This window comes from Fusarium solani (genome assembly GCF_023522795.1).
Source record: "Fusarium solani strain SB1 chromosome Unknown bctg00000001, whole genome shotgun sequence".
NCBI classification, from domain to species: Eukaryota; Fungi; Ascomycota; class Sordariomycetes; order Hypocreales; family Nectriaceae; genus Fusarium; species Fusarium solani.
Window position 1 is genome coordinate 2,857,686 of NW_027072156.1, and position 14,075 is coordinate 2,871,760.

A 14,075-nucleotide genomic window follows, 5' to 3' on the forward strand; every position below is an offset into this window, starting at 1 on the left:
TTGGGCCATGAGCACGTCAGCGAGCTAGCACCAAAATGACGACTCGGCGACCTAGATACTCTCATAGTCAATATCTTTTCTGAATGCCTTCACTTTTCAACTTGAAAGTACTTGAAAATGCCATGAATGCTACACATACCTCATCGCACATCCGTGACCCCGGATGATAGACCCTTATGATTCAACCCCTTCGTCATCTGACCTCACCACACCACCATCCATTGGACCCTTTCAACTCCCGTGATGCACACCAACGCAAGGCACCCTGCCACTCCCACAGGCTGAGCAGTGATAATCGCTGTCTGGCTGCGGCATGCAGCAGCCAGGCCCCTTCTTATGCGCGAAAGAGAGTCCAGGCAGAATCTGACATCTTCCGTCTGTCTTCTTGGCGGGTTCTAGCTTCATGCTCTTGTATTTGTACATCACCGACGGCCCGTTGTCCAACGACAAGGCCCGTGTCTCGTCCGTATTTCCTCGCCTTAATAATCTCCGGCTCCGTGCGACATTCGGAGTTAAACAATAAAGTCACGGCGTTTCCTCCGTCTCGAACTTCCCCGTGCGATTTCCGCTTTTTTTGACTGCTTTCCCTTTTAGGAAAACAATCCAAAGCCTCGGTAACTCGGCGTCTTTACCTCCGTGTCAAACTCCGGACATCGTCATGGAACAACGACGATGGTATGGGAAACCTCATGGCTCTAAGGATCTTTCAAATACGCGAATAGAATTGTATTCCCTTTTAGGAAAATAATTCATGTTCGGAGGGCGATGTTCTTACTCCGTGTCTTTACTCCGTATCGCGGGTCCGTGTATTGCTTCGGATATCGTGTAAGGGCAACAATGACGATGGTATAAGGCTGGGGTTGTTGAGGACATCGCAAAGGATAAATAGACAGCATACAGACCTCTTTGAGAGTTCAATAAACACACCATCATCTCAAACAACACTACAGACCACACTCTCAACCAACTTCTCAACCTTCATACCATCATCATGACTTACACCATTCTTGGAAAGGAAGTCGGCCCTATCGGCTACGGCCTCATGAGTAATACTCCCTCAACACCCAACTCCAAAATGATTCTCTAACACCTCATCCAGGCCTCACCATGCGTCCCCTCTCAGACGAGGTCGCCTTCGCCGCCATCCGCGCCGCCCTCGACTCGGGCTGCAACTACCTCGATGGCGGTGAATTCTATGGCCCTCCTGACGCAAACTCCCTGACCCTCATGCGTCGATACCTTGAAAAGTATCCCGCCGACGCCGATCGCATAGTCCTCAACATCAAGGGCGCCCTCGGTCGCGATTTCCGGCCTCGCGGTACCAAAGAGGGCGTCCGCGAGAGCATCGACAACTGCCTGAAGACGCTGGGTCCTGTGGGACGCATCAGCCAGTTCGAGGCTGCCCGCAAGGATCCCAACTCGGACTATGAGGAAGAAACTCTGGCTGCCATTGACGAGTATGTTAAGGCGGGCAAGATTGACGGCATCTCGTGCAGCGAAATCAACGTCAACACCCTTCGCAGTGCTGCCAAGAAGTACAATATCACGGCTCTAGAGATTGAGGTCTCGCTCTTCACCCCGGAGCCTCTTACCAACGGGCTTCTCGAGGCTTGTGGCGAACTCGACATTCCTGTTCTCGCATACTGTAAGTTACCCCTATCCTTCACTTTGATAGCACAAAACTGACCAACAACCTCAGCTCCCCTCGGCAGAGGCTTCCTCGGTGGCCAGATCAAGTCTTTCGACGAGCTCCCCGAGAACGACTTCCGCCGCATCAACCCTCGCTGGCAGGGTGAAAACTTCACCAAGAACCTCGAGCTCGTCTCCTCCATCGAGGCCATCGCCAAGAAGAAGGGCTGCACTACCGGCCAGGTCGCCATCAACTGGCTCGTGGCCTTGTCTCGACGCCCTGGCATGCCCAAGATCATCCCCATCCCTGGCTCTACCAACCCGGACCGCATCCGTGAGAACGCAACCGTCGTCGACTTGACCGATGACGATATGGCCAGCATCGACAAGATCCTTGCTTCCTTTACGACGGCTGGTGAGCGATACCCTGCCGCCCACATGGACTTGTTGAATGGTTAGTTAGGAGGTCAACACAGAGCAGAGTGATGAGTAGGAAACCAGTTAGATAGACAAATGCTTTTCATTTCTTCATATCTTCGTATCATCATGATTCTTGTGTCAACATCGTCTCAAACAAGCCGACTATTGCTATCCGTTGTCCAGCAGGTGACCATATGGACCGGCAAGGGATGATGGCCAATCCCGTCGACACATCAACTTGCTCCCACAAAGACTTGACTTGAGTAGCGTCAACGTAAACAAGAGAAGACTTGTTGAGGCCGATTTCCGGCTCATTGGGGCGCAGTTGACGGATGGACTCGTCGAGAGCCTTGCTCATGTCCACCTCCAATCCTCCCAGTGTGAAGGTTTGGGATGCCTCGTCACAGTAATAGGCCAGAGTACTGTATATCACAGTGCCGCTTGCCGTTTGCACAATTGCATGCCAGGCATTCCAGCCTGGAATCCCGACTTCGGGAGGAGGAATCATCACAAGGCTTGCATCATCCACCTTCGACAACCCGTTGTGAGCATGCCATTCCACGTCAGACTGCCGGGGCAGTTCCTCAACCTCAACGGCAAAGGTTGGCGGGACACAAGTGTCAGGCTCGTTCTGCTGACGAAGCGTGAGTACCTCCCAGTCAGGAATCTTTGCGGGCTTCTCATCATGAGCTGCCAGCGTCATGTAAGCCGGGTTGTACTTCAGATCCCAAGGATCAGGGCCGTTGTCATTGTCCTCATCATCATCAGGAGATCCGTGAGCCTTCTTCCAGGCATGCCCTGCAATCTGAGCGCTGCGTTGCATCTCATCAGGAGAAGTGGCCCGAGGGAAATAGGCAACTGAGCTTGTCCAGAACTGAATCTTGAGTTCTTGGCCAACTCGCCAAAGATGCTGCAGAGAGAGCACAACTTGGAGCTCGTGCGAAGTTTCAGAGGGGGCCGGGAGCAGCATCGTGGCTGGAATCAGGGGAATTTGTCCTGCAATCGAGATACATCGAAGACCAGTCGCCTGCTGACGGATCGTAACAGGCACGTCTATAGCCTGACTATAGGGACCAATGTTTGCAGGCGCCCAGTAGGACCGTGACTGGACATGAAGACCATTGCGGTCGTCAGATGCTTGAGACACGGGGGCAGTAAGATACACAGCGATGCTGACACCGTCCGGGAGCAGATCGCCGCAGGATATGGTCACTCGAGCCGGCGGATTGGGTTTTGGGAACAGCTTTCCATACTCCCCGTTGACCTTTGGAAAGTCTGACATGTGCCGCAGCACAATGATGGTGCTTGTGATCTGAGAGGGGTCGATGGAAGCCTCCGACACCAGACTCCTGATCTTCGCCACGACCTGCACCGTCTGTTCCTGGATCGACGTCTCGCTCGTGCGCAGATCCGGGAGAACGGACCAGCGGTGAAGATCGATGTCGGCAGTTGCAGTCCCTGCACCCGCGGCGAATGGAGTTGGCTGCCTCGCAGAGGCAGAGACGTGCTTGGTCTCCTGCGCTGCCCAGGGTGCAGACAGCAGCTCGTCCAACACGGTCTGGAACCTAGGATCGAGCAGATCAGGGATCCGAACTGTCGGCTCCTGTGCCTGTGCAGAATCTGGCTTTTCCTCGAGCCGTGCGCCCCCCAACAGGAGCCACGAGCAACCACCACCTTCGCGCACGATCTTCCGCCCCTCGTCCGGGACGTTGATCCTCTTCTTGAAGACACGCGAAGGTCCATCGACGACGAGGGTCTCGAACTCGCCACCTTCTCCCAGGGCTGCTGCGCCCTCAGCTGCGCCAAACTTGCGCAGCGCGCTCTTTACACGCCGGGCCCCTGCCTCGCTGGATACCCGCTCCCAGAGGTAGTCCTCGTCCAGACCAGCGCTGGCGACTTTGATGATCCGTGCCTCAAGCCCGGCGTTGGCCATATCGACCAGTAGCTGGGTGTCACTGGCAGTGGCTGCGGATGGGGGTGGCAGGATCGGGTACTGCCATAGGTAGGCCAGGGGCGTGAGGCCAAGGCGCAGGGCGATTGACTCAACACGGGTGCGCTGGTAGGTAGAGAGGATGGCACCGGCGCAGAGGGCATTGGCCTCAGGATGGCGGGCGACGATGGCCTGGAGCAAGGGCAGCATGGACTCTGTCTCGTCGCTGTCCTGAGCGTCGACCGTCGTCGTCGCGTCGTAGTCCCTCTCATGGCGGACCGCACGTCCAGCGATGGGCAGGCGATAGAGCGGCAGTCCAGTCGCGGCGGCGTACAGGGGGAGAACTTCATGACCAACCGTCTGGTACATGAAGCTGTTCAGGTCCCTGTCAGGTCCGCCATGGCCATGGTCCTCGGCATCCGGTTGGGCCGCCCAGGTACCCGGGTCGATGACCTGAAGGCCCGCGGGAGATGGCAGCGCGGACGACGCACGAGGATTGGTCTTGGGTTCAGTCGTGGCGTCTTGCCCCCGGGATGGTGACTGTTCCTGGACGTGGGCGTGCTCTTGCTGCTCTTGGCCGGCGTCCTCGTCTGCCGGGAACAGGTTCGCGAGGGCCACGATACGGTGGCCGTGCTCGATGCAGTGGATCAGGCTGAAGAAGCTGTCCTTCCCTCCCGAGATTAGAGCAATGACATTGAGCCCGTCCGACGACATGGTTTGGTGGGCGTTTGTTTCGTTGTCGTTGCAGCGAGTGGCGTGTCTGTCCGAGCAGCCGGAGCCGGGAAATGAGGCTCTGGTAATTAAAAACAATGATCCAGAAGGCGGGCGTCTTCAGCCTGCCTTCCACTTTCCCTCGCCGTGCCGTGCTGCCTCGCTTGCGGGTATTTGGTGTGGTGCACGAGTAGGTGAGTATCGATAGCGTGGTGTGTATTCATTTGGTGTGGAGGTTTTTAGGTTGCTGCTGAGTCGTTGGTGGAGTCTTGGATCAAGCAATTAGAGTAGAGAGCCCAATAGCTTGCGCTTGCTCCACGGTTCATGGCTCGCCATGGATGTTTCAACACGGACCACGGCCGGACTGTCTGCAACCTTCTTCACGGACCTGAGCTATTCACTGATTGTATGGAGTGTTATCGTTTGCCTCTATTGAGCACGTACTATGTACCGGGCTACCCAGCAAGTTCAACAGCGCCGTCACGGAGCCCCGGCCGGGCCCTGATCCTGACCAGCCGGAAGTCAAGCCTCCAAGTGTCAATGGGCGATGCCAATATCAATGACATTGCACCATGTCAATCCCGTCCTTGACGCAATCTCCCCGCCCCGTCTCTTTCGTCTCATCTCGTCTCATCTCCGGCTCCGGATCCTCTCCTCGGCGGGGAATGCCTCCGGGGCGGCGATCACCCGAAGCCGGTGCAGCTTCTAGCTCAGGCGCTCAGTAACTTGTTGAAGAAGGACGCTGCTGGGAGGCAAATTCATCGACAGAGTGATTTGCGACCCCCTGCACAGTAATGAGCGACCTGTCCCCGCCCAAAAGGGAGCGCTATCCAGGATTCCAAAGACGCGGTGGCTGGCGGCGGGCGCCAGATGAGATCGCAATCGAAACTCCCGAGCTCTAGGCTCGACTGAAAGCTCGGGCGAGAGAACCTGCCCCATGTGGGGATGGCCTCTTAACCAGGGGAGACACAGAGTTGATGGAATCGTGGCTGGCAGTCCTGGGCGTCAGCGGCTCAGTGCTCTCTAGGTTCATGCAAGGTCCATAGACGGCTCGGTACGCCCCAAAATTCCGCCTCGGAAATCTTGGCTGAGCGCCCTCTCGTGGCTCCCTTGACCTCAAACCACTAATGTGACGAGGTCGACATGATCACCATGACTCGAGGCACTCCAGTTTGAGCTCAAGATTAGGGCGTGCGGTCCAGACTCGGCAGCACAGCCAGTACAAACACAATTTTTGCTCCGGGGCTGGAATGATCAAGCCCCAAGGGAGGTGCAAGAAGTCTTGGTGATGGTTTCAAGCCAAGAAGCCCAACAAATGGATACAAGAGACACTGAGCATGAGACAGACAGAGACAGACAGAGACAAGGACTTGAAGTTTGGTGGCAGCATTTTGTAAATTTGACTGTTGTGTCAAGGTTTCTAAAAGTATACATGATTTGTTGTGAGGATAAGTGCCTGTCATGATTGTGACCAGCACATCCTGTACTCGACATCTTCCAAATTCAGCAACAGGAAAACGACAGACAAAGAAGCAGAGTAAACACAAGAATGTGGCCGAGCTGTATGTAAGAAACAACCCCCTCCACGCGTCTCAAGTGATACCGTCGTCCCGGCGAGCCCTCTGATCCAGCTGCTGGCCGCCCGGGATGATTACAACGAGTGTAAGAACGGCAAGCCGCCAAGTTTTGATGGACGTCTTTGTCGTTGGCAAAACTCATCCATCACACCTTTCTTTCGATGCAAGCTTTGGTTCCCCAGATGTAAAAAAAATTCAAATTTTCCCCCTCGCGCCGGAATTGTGTCCATGGAATTTCCCCCCAATAATTGAAGCCTCGCTCAACCGGCTCGAGGCCCGGGTTGGCTGGCAAACGCGATGCAACTCTCGAAATCAAAAGCAGAAAACGACAAATATCCTCCCTGGTCGTCAGGCGTAACAAGGAGGTCTTGGAAGTGTTGATACAGGTATTGCGACGATGTTGTTGTGATGTGTTGTAAATGCATTCATAACCGCTTGCACTCTTTTTTGCTGTGAATCCCTTTTACCCAAGGATGTAACCCAAATGGAAATTGTTCCGTGACCCTACTACTACCACCGCCGAACTCGAGCGAGTGGCCAAGAGAAAAAGAAGGTCGTCAGCGTCGTATCGGGCGTATATCAAGGTAGTCGGCTGACTGTCTCGATCATGTTGTCGTGTTGTTGGCATGACCATTTAGTCGGAGCGCTTGCGCTTCTTCTTGCCCTGGTCGCTACCCTCGTCCGATGAGAGCTCACTGGCGCTGCCGGGAACCTCGGAGGCGATCTGGAAGAGAACCTTGCCGTAGGCGCTGTAGTCATCTCCAGCAGGCTGAGGCACCATGGAGGTATCATAGGCGTGGCTATCATCGTCAATGAGGTTCATGACGATGGCACCGCTGCCGTGGGTGCGGGCGTGCTGAGCGAGGTTGTCACTCCTCGAGAACTTCTTGCCACACTCGTTGCACTCAAAAGGCTTCTCCTGAGTGTGAAGAGAGCGGTAGTGACGCTTGAGGTGCTCCTGGCGACGGAATCGGCGGTTGCAAAGGTCGCACACAAAGGTCTTGGAGGGATCCTCAGTGAGGGACTGCTTGCGTCCCCGGCGGTTGGCGGGAGCGGGAAGAGGAGTGGGAGCAGCCTCGGAACCGCTGGAAGAGTTGGAGTCGCTGGCAGCATCGGCAGCCTGGGTGGGGGTCTCCTGGGCGTTGCCCGACTGGGTGGTGGAAGCAGCAGCAACGTTCATGACGGGAGCAGCAACAGTCTCGTTCTTGTGGGTCTTCTTGATGCGCTTGTCCTGGTGGCAGTCCTCAGACTGGCAAGTGGGAGGGCTGGGAAGAGCAGGGAACTGGAAAGCCTCGTTCTCATCAAAGGACAGGTCCTCGTCACCAATGAAGCTACCGTGGCCGAGAGAGACAACGGAAGAGCCAGTGCAGGCACGGGGGCGACCAATATCAGCAGACTGCTCAGTTCCGAGGTTGACAAGGCTGTTCACGAAGTCGTCCTCAGACTCAAAGTCAGAGAAATCCTCAAAAGTGGGCAGGCCGTTGGGGATAGCAGGGTTGAAATCAAAAGACTGCGAGACAGCGACAGCCTTGGGCTCAACCTTGATCTCGTCAACCAGAGAGAACTCGGGAGTCAAGGCGTTGACAGCAGCGCCAGAGACGGTCAAGTTCCTGGGATCGCAAAAGTCGACGTCGTGGTCAGGAGTGGTGACTGAGCGCGCGTAGGGCGCAGGCGAAGGCGAGAGTGAAGGCGTGGACAAGAGGTCGCTGGCGGTGTTGCTAAGCGAGGGAACCTTGCCGAGTTGAGATTGGAGGTACACTGCCAATCGCGGTTAGTCTCAGGTCTTTCCCGCGATACCCCACTATTCAGGTGCTATGAGCCATGACAGCGCAGCGCAGCGCTTTTTGGCGGAGGCCACCCAGACTGCGCCTCGGTGCTGATTGGAGACCGAGGCCGCCAACGTCAACCATAAGCACACCACCATCTCCCATGGCCAAACCCAAAAATAGGCTCGAGCCGGGGTTTGCCGCACAATGGGATTGTTCTCCTCGTATGCGATGCCACAAGGGGAAGGATCTGAGTAATAAAGGAAATGCTAAAATAGCTGCGGCAACTTACCAGGTGTCATAGGAGGGGATCCGCAGCTGGACCAGTCAAGGACAGACGTCTCAGCGGACTCGAGGCCCTCCTTGATGCCGTCAAGACCATCCAGTCCCGAGAACATGGGATTCATGGGAGTCTGAAGCACCTCGCAGGCGCTGGGGCTGCCGATGGTGCTTCCAGAGGTCGACAGTGGTGGAGTCGAGGGGAAATACGAGTTGTCATACAGCTCACTCTCCAGCATGATGGCAGGCTTATGGGACATGGGCTGGGGCGAGGCAGTCGGTGTCATGACGGCGGGACCGTTGCTGTAGAGCGTGGGAGGCTGCGAGTTGCTGGCAGAGTTGGGTCGCGAGTAGACGGGAGTCGAGGGCAGCGTAGGGACCATGGGATACATGGGCATCTGCTGCATGGGCTGCTGCTGCTGGAAGTGTTGTCGCACCTCGTTCTTGGCCTCTGGGTTGTAGAAGTAGAAGGGAGCTTGGCCAATGGCCTGGGGCATCATCGTGGCATCCATTTCTGCTGTAGAGAGCCCTTCGTGTCAGCCACTGCGACTAGTCACGCCGAGTCAGGTTGGTATTTGTAGGATTCCACAAACCTTGATAGAGTTGGACTCTGGGGTTGTTGGTGGTGCTTGACCGGTTTTAGATATTAGGTAGGTTGGATTCGGTATTGTAATACAGTTTGCTTCGCGACAGGACTGGCAGTCGGCCTAACGATGGTGGTGATTGTTCGGTTCCTGGGGTGGAAGAGAGAGTGGACGACAAGTGTCTGGCGGAGCAGTAACTGTCTGGATGGGGGAGTGTGACTCGATTATTAGGTGCGTTGATTGGGGACGTTCTTGTTGTACATGCAAAACACTCGAGTCCAGTCTAAGAGACGATGTAGAGCAGGACGGGAGGGTTTATCAAGTATATCGAGAGTGCCGCAAGATGTTGTTAATGAGTGTGAGGGACTCTCGAAGGCGAGGATATCCAGCAAATAAGAACGAGTCACAAAAGAAGGAAGAACCGAGCGGGCATAAAAGAGAAGAGATGATTACACAGATCCGACACTGCTGTTGTCGATCATACCTTTTGATGAGGAGGGAAACGAACGATGGACGAGCACGGGGACCATCGAGTGATAAGTACCTCCAGCGACGAAGCCCAGCAGCGCCTTCACTCACACGGGTCGACCCAGATGAGCACGATAGGCAGATGGAAAACCCTCCGTCGCCTCCATGCCCTTGTCTCACTCGACGAGCCAGGGTCAGGGAGCTGTGGACCAAGATCCACATCCACCACATCCCATTCTCTGGATCCACCATATCCCATCCCCATCCATCTCGCTCTCTTCTGTGGCCTTGCCTTGTCATTCTGCTCCCTCCTAGTCATCTCCATCCACGCCCAAGCCCTCACCCACCCACGCCCACGTCCTCTTATCCACAATCCCACCCGGCGGCGGGCCAGACGGCAGAGTGCCCCCGGACCCCTGCCCAAGTCATGTCTGGGGCAAGGGAAACATCAGATGCGGGTCTGGGCGTCCCTGGCCCTGGGCCTTGTCATCCACCGTCTCTGCCAGTACGGGCCTTGGGGCCACGGTTCCATCCACACCACCATGGCGCAGCCACTGGCTTTTCTAATTCTGGACGATGTCTGCTGGGAGCTTGAGCCCTTTCGTCGCCGGATGGTCCGCCGCGGTATGAAGAGTAGCCCCCGGAACCTATCCTGTCCCGTACCAATGCAACGACCCATGTCCCGACTGAAGAGAGAGCTCGGCCATAAAGTAGTGGATAGGTATGGATGGGTTGTGGATGGATGTGGATGTGGATGTGGATGGGCACCAAGGCTCGCAAAAAGAGGGTCCCTCGTCGCCTGTGCAAGCTTGTGCGAGCGTGCACAACTCCCATGTCTCGCCCTCGGTGTCTCTTGTGTTTTGTGTGTGTCGTCCGTCAGTCAGTTTTTTTCTTCTTGGTGGTTTTTTGTTTTTTGGTGCCTGCCTGTACGCGCGTAGTGCGTGATATGTGTGGCCATAATCCACAATCCGTTCAGCTGGCTGCCCTCCATCAACGATCCAGCGAACGGAACGACTGCCACAGCCGCCATTGATGATGAGCACATCTCGCACACATTTCTTCTCATCCCTCGTCTTATCCCTTCCGTTCGTTTGAATGGCTTGCGCTATGTGCTCGACCTCTCGCTGTCCACCAGTGGAGATGTTGGGATGCCAGACGCGCTTGGGAGTTATGCCATGGTCCCAGCCAAGATGCGCCATGGTGCAATCCCACTCGCCAGCGCGGCCTCCGTATATACCCAAGTGGCACGCAATCCGCAAACCGCGTCACAAGGGCTGCATAATCCCGCGCACTGATAGGGCGGCGCCGTCGCGAGTCGCCGTGCATCGGCGTGCATCACCGCGCCTCGCCGCGAGAGAATAAATAAAACAGATTGGGCGAGTCCATAACGGGTCCTGGCCGTGCACAATTCCGATTTTGTCCACTCGGAACTGTGCTGTGCACCCATCTCGTCTTTGCATGTCGACGGCGCCAGACATGTGCACAGCCATTCGCTGGGCTGATGTCGTGTCACATCCACCTGCCCTCGAGCGCTGTGCTCCGATGCATCGTCGGACGTCCAATGCAAGGCACAAACGACGGCGTCGCGCTGTTTCGCTTGCTGATCACCTCAATACGGGCTCTTGCTTGGTGGATGTGGATATGCAGTCGACGCCGTGGAGCGCCCGACGTCACCATCACCATTGCCGTCATCGTTGCGCGGCTCAAGCTGGAGGGAGCCCGTTGTTAGTGATGATGCCGCTTGTTGCTCTGGTTGGATCTGCGCCTCATCACAGCGGGTGGGCGGATATGGAGTAGAGGGCTTGTTTGTTGGCGCATTCGCCCATCATCACTCAAGATAGCCAAAAGACGAAACAAGGAGTGTAAGCTAAAGCTTGATGCCGCGGCAGTCGAGGTGACAGGTGTGCGATATGTTTGACCTGTCTGCTCCGTTGACTGGCTACTGCGTTGCTGACTGGCTGCAAACTGGCTGGTGTGATTGCTTGCCGAGGACCTGATTGCTTCGCTTTGCTTGCTTGGCCGCTTGCTTGCTTGCTTGCCTGTTCGCATGCTGCTCATCATCGTCACGTTCAGCCCGGCTTGCATATCAAGGTAGATGATGCGAGCACCCTGTCAATGTGCCATTCCCAATGGCGGATACTGACATGGAACGGATGTACCGTCAAACGACGCAGGAAGCTGCAACTCGAGGTGTCATCCAGTCGAGTCGAGTCCTCTGTAGCTTGTCGCGAAACCGTAGCATTGTCAATGTCAGAGGACGAATAGTCATGCCACTATAACCACGTCTTGAGCCAAACAAGAAAGACAAGCAATGGCGATGTGGGCCACTAAACTGATCAGCAATGTCACCGAAGCCTGCTGCGACCTGGAATAAGGCAGGTCCGAAGGACGCTGATACAGCCCCCGCCAGAATTAATTTTATGCGGCAAGCCCGGGTGCGCACGCTCTTGCGCTCTGACGTCGGTTGTCGCATTGGCCTGTGCATAAAACGGGATGGAGCGTCCCTGGCACCTACCAACTCGGGGAAAGCTGTCTGGCCCTAGTCCTAATGTGAGATGTTATACCTCGTACCTGAGCTTCCATTATTCTGCAACGCCCGCCATTGATTGACCCAGACCAGACCATGGGCGAGCCAGTTGTGGACGTGGATAGTGGCAGAGTGGATGGTCTATTGTGGATGGCGTATGACGACCTATGGACCGTCCGGGCAGCATTGCGTAAGTGTGGTTGACCTTGAAGTGCTGAACGTGTTAGTTGCAGCAAGATTCCATAACCCAACCCGCCCAGTCCCGCCAGGTCCGAGGCGTTTGGCCGTTTGAGCTGAGGCTTAGAGGCTTGAACCCATGGCCCGCATGGTTCAACGCAGAAGCCGTCTTCCAGGTAGGTACCTACGTTGTATGGCATGAAGGAGGCCTATCTTCGGCCAACTCAATGGAAGGGTTGAACAGCGTTACCTCGGTTTATGCGAACGTCTAAGTTGTTACCTAATTGCCCATCTACCCTGAGGATAAGGTAAATTTGACATGTCCAAACAAGGACAAGACCGACCCAGCCAGTCGTCCCCGGTAGCGATAGGCTCACAGTCCCCAATTTGCCAAAGGGTCCCGAGGAAAGAGAGACGACTTCTAAATGCAACGTCAGAGGATCCTACGGTCCCAGAAAACCAGAATCCCAGCAGCCTCGAGATCCCAGGAATCTAGGACCTAAGCAAGCGTAATGCAACCAGCGACGCTCCGGCCCCTGACCCGGCCAATCGTCTTGGACCAGACGTCCCTTCTGGGGAAGGTGCTACGCGGCCGTGTCTTGGCTTGTTGCTTTGTCCCGTCTGGCCTGGGCGTTCAACTGCGCCTGTTCGCTGGCTGCACCGGGCTGCCTCAACTCCTCCAAGCCCGCCGCTTGGCCCGCCACCAAATCGTAGCCAGCAGCCAGTGCGCGCCCGCGTTGGCTTGGCTCCTCAGGTTCTCCATTCCCCATCCCATCCATTCTCCAAGTCAGGCACAGCGGCCAGAGAGCATGCACCGAGAGCTGGAGTTGGGCGCCACAAGCTTCAGCTCCCCTCGGCCGCGATCACCGCACGATGAGGCCGGTGCGCCATGCACCAGGCTCCGTGCGCCGACGGTATCACGGCCGCTGACAAGGACGTTGACTCAAGCAGCTTGTTCGACATCCGCCAGTCGACAATAACAACGACGCCGTCGTCGACGCCGCCCCCGCCGCCGCTTTGTCTTCAACCCCGCCTCCGTGCTTCCATGACGCTTCCTTGAGCTGACTGGCTCACCAAGAGGGCCTCCCAGCTCAATGGGCATCGTCCGTCTCACCATTGCGCCGACAGCGAGTCAGATCAGGCAGGCCACAAGGTGAGAGCTGCTCAGATCGAGATCTACACTAACACGGACGGTCCCACGGCATCGTCCCGGAACGCACTACCAGCTTCCAATCCCGCTGCCACCCTCTCCCTCGTGTCAGGTCGACTGTCATCCCAACTTTTCCCAAGTACTCTTTTTAGGGTCCAGGTTCCTCACCGGGGTCCGTCATGGTTGAAGAGCTAAACGGAGCTCTGATCATGATCTGCCTCTCCTTTGAACCGTTTGTGGCTTCGCCTGCTCCCGTCTCACGTCTGTCGATGGTGGTGTCATGTCGTAAGAGCAAGAGCAGCTCAGTTAAGCCCACGAGCGCATGCTCGACGGGTAGCCGGGGTCAAGGACCGACATCCCAAGGGACCACCATATGGATCTTGCCTGTATCTTGCCCCGTGTGGTAGATGGAAACGGCAGCCGAGCAGCGTTTTGAGTCCTTCGCAACCACAAGAATAGACTGTCAACGCATCGGCTATGGGAGGCACAAGTCCAATGGACTCGAGACCCTGGTGGTAATTCCCAACCTTCTGGAACACCTGGCTCAGGATGGAAATGCCACCGAACAATTACGGGCCTTGATCGGAGCAACTTCCATCTTGCTCACAACCGACGTTTTCAGGGTCACAAGCGACACCAGAGCCGGAGTCTATGGGCAATAGCCTGCGAATAACCATGCGACTGTCCGCCCCAGAAAACGGCCGCGTTATTGGCTTCGGAAGCTGAACGTTCCAGAAGGTCCCAAAGGCTCGGCGGGACCCTCAATCGTCAAACTCGTCATCGAACAGGTGAAACATCTTTGGCGATCCATACATACGAAAGCATGTGCCCTGGTGGTGGCGGATTCAGGCTTAGCG

General features: G+C 56.0%; 3 protein-coding genes across 3 annotated transcripts; 1 reads left to right on the forward strand and 2 right to left on the reverse strand.

Moving 5' to 3' along the window:
* Window positions 1-991: 991 nt before the first annotated feature.
* MRS44_003004 (uncharacterized protein) lies at window positions 992-2,088 on the forward strand (the record flags this gene model as incomplete). Its single annotated transcript, XM_046275267.2, has 3 exons — window positions 992-1,046; window positions 1,100-1,645; window positions 1,700-2,088. The coding sequence occupies 3 exons, from the start codon at window positions 992-994 to the stop codon at window positions 2,086-2,088; spliced, it is 990 nt and encodes a 329-aa protein (XP_046137116.2).
* Window positions 2,089-2,173: 85 nt separating this feature from the next.
* MRS44_003005 (uncharacterized protein) lies at window positions 2,174-4,693 on the reverse strand (the record flags this gene model as incomplete). The annotated part of the gene is made up of 1 exon (XM_046275268.2): window positions 2,174-4,693. One exon carries the CDS (start codon window positions 4,691-4,693, stop codon window positions 2,174-2,176), a length of 2,520 nt encoding a protein of 839 aa, XP_046137117.2.
* A 2,208-nt stretch (window positions 4,694-6,901) lies between these two features.
* Window positions 6,902-8,824, reverse strand: MRS44_003006 (uncharacterized protein; the record flags this gene model as incomplete). Its single annotated transcript, XM_046268281.2, has 2 exons — window positions 6,902-8,025; window positions 8,326-8,824. 2 exons carry the CDS (start codon window positions 8,822-8,824, stop codon window positions 6,902-6,904), a joined length of 1,623 nt encoding a protein of 540 aa, XP_046137118.1.
* Window positions 8,825-14,075: the final 5,251 nt, after the last annotated feature.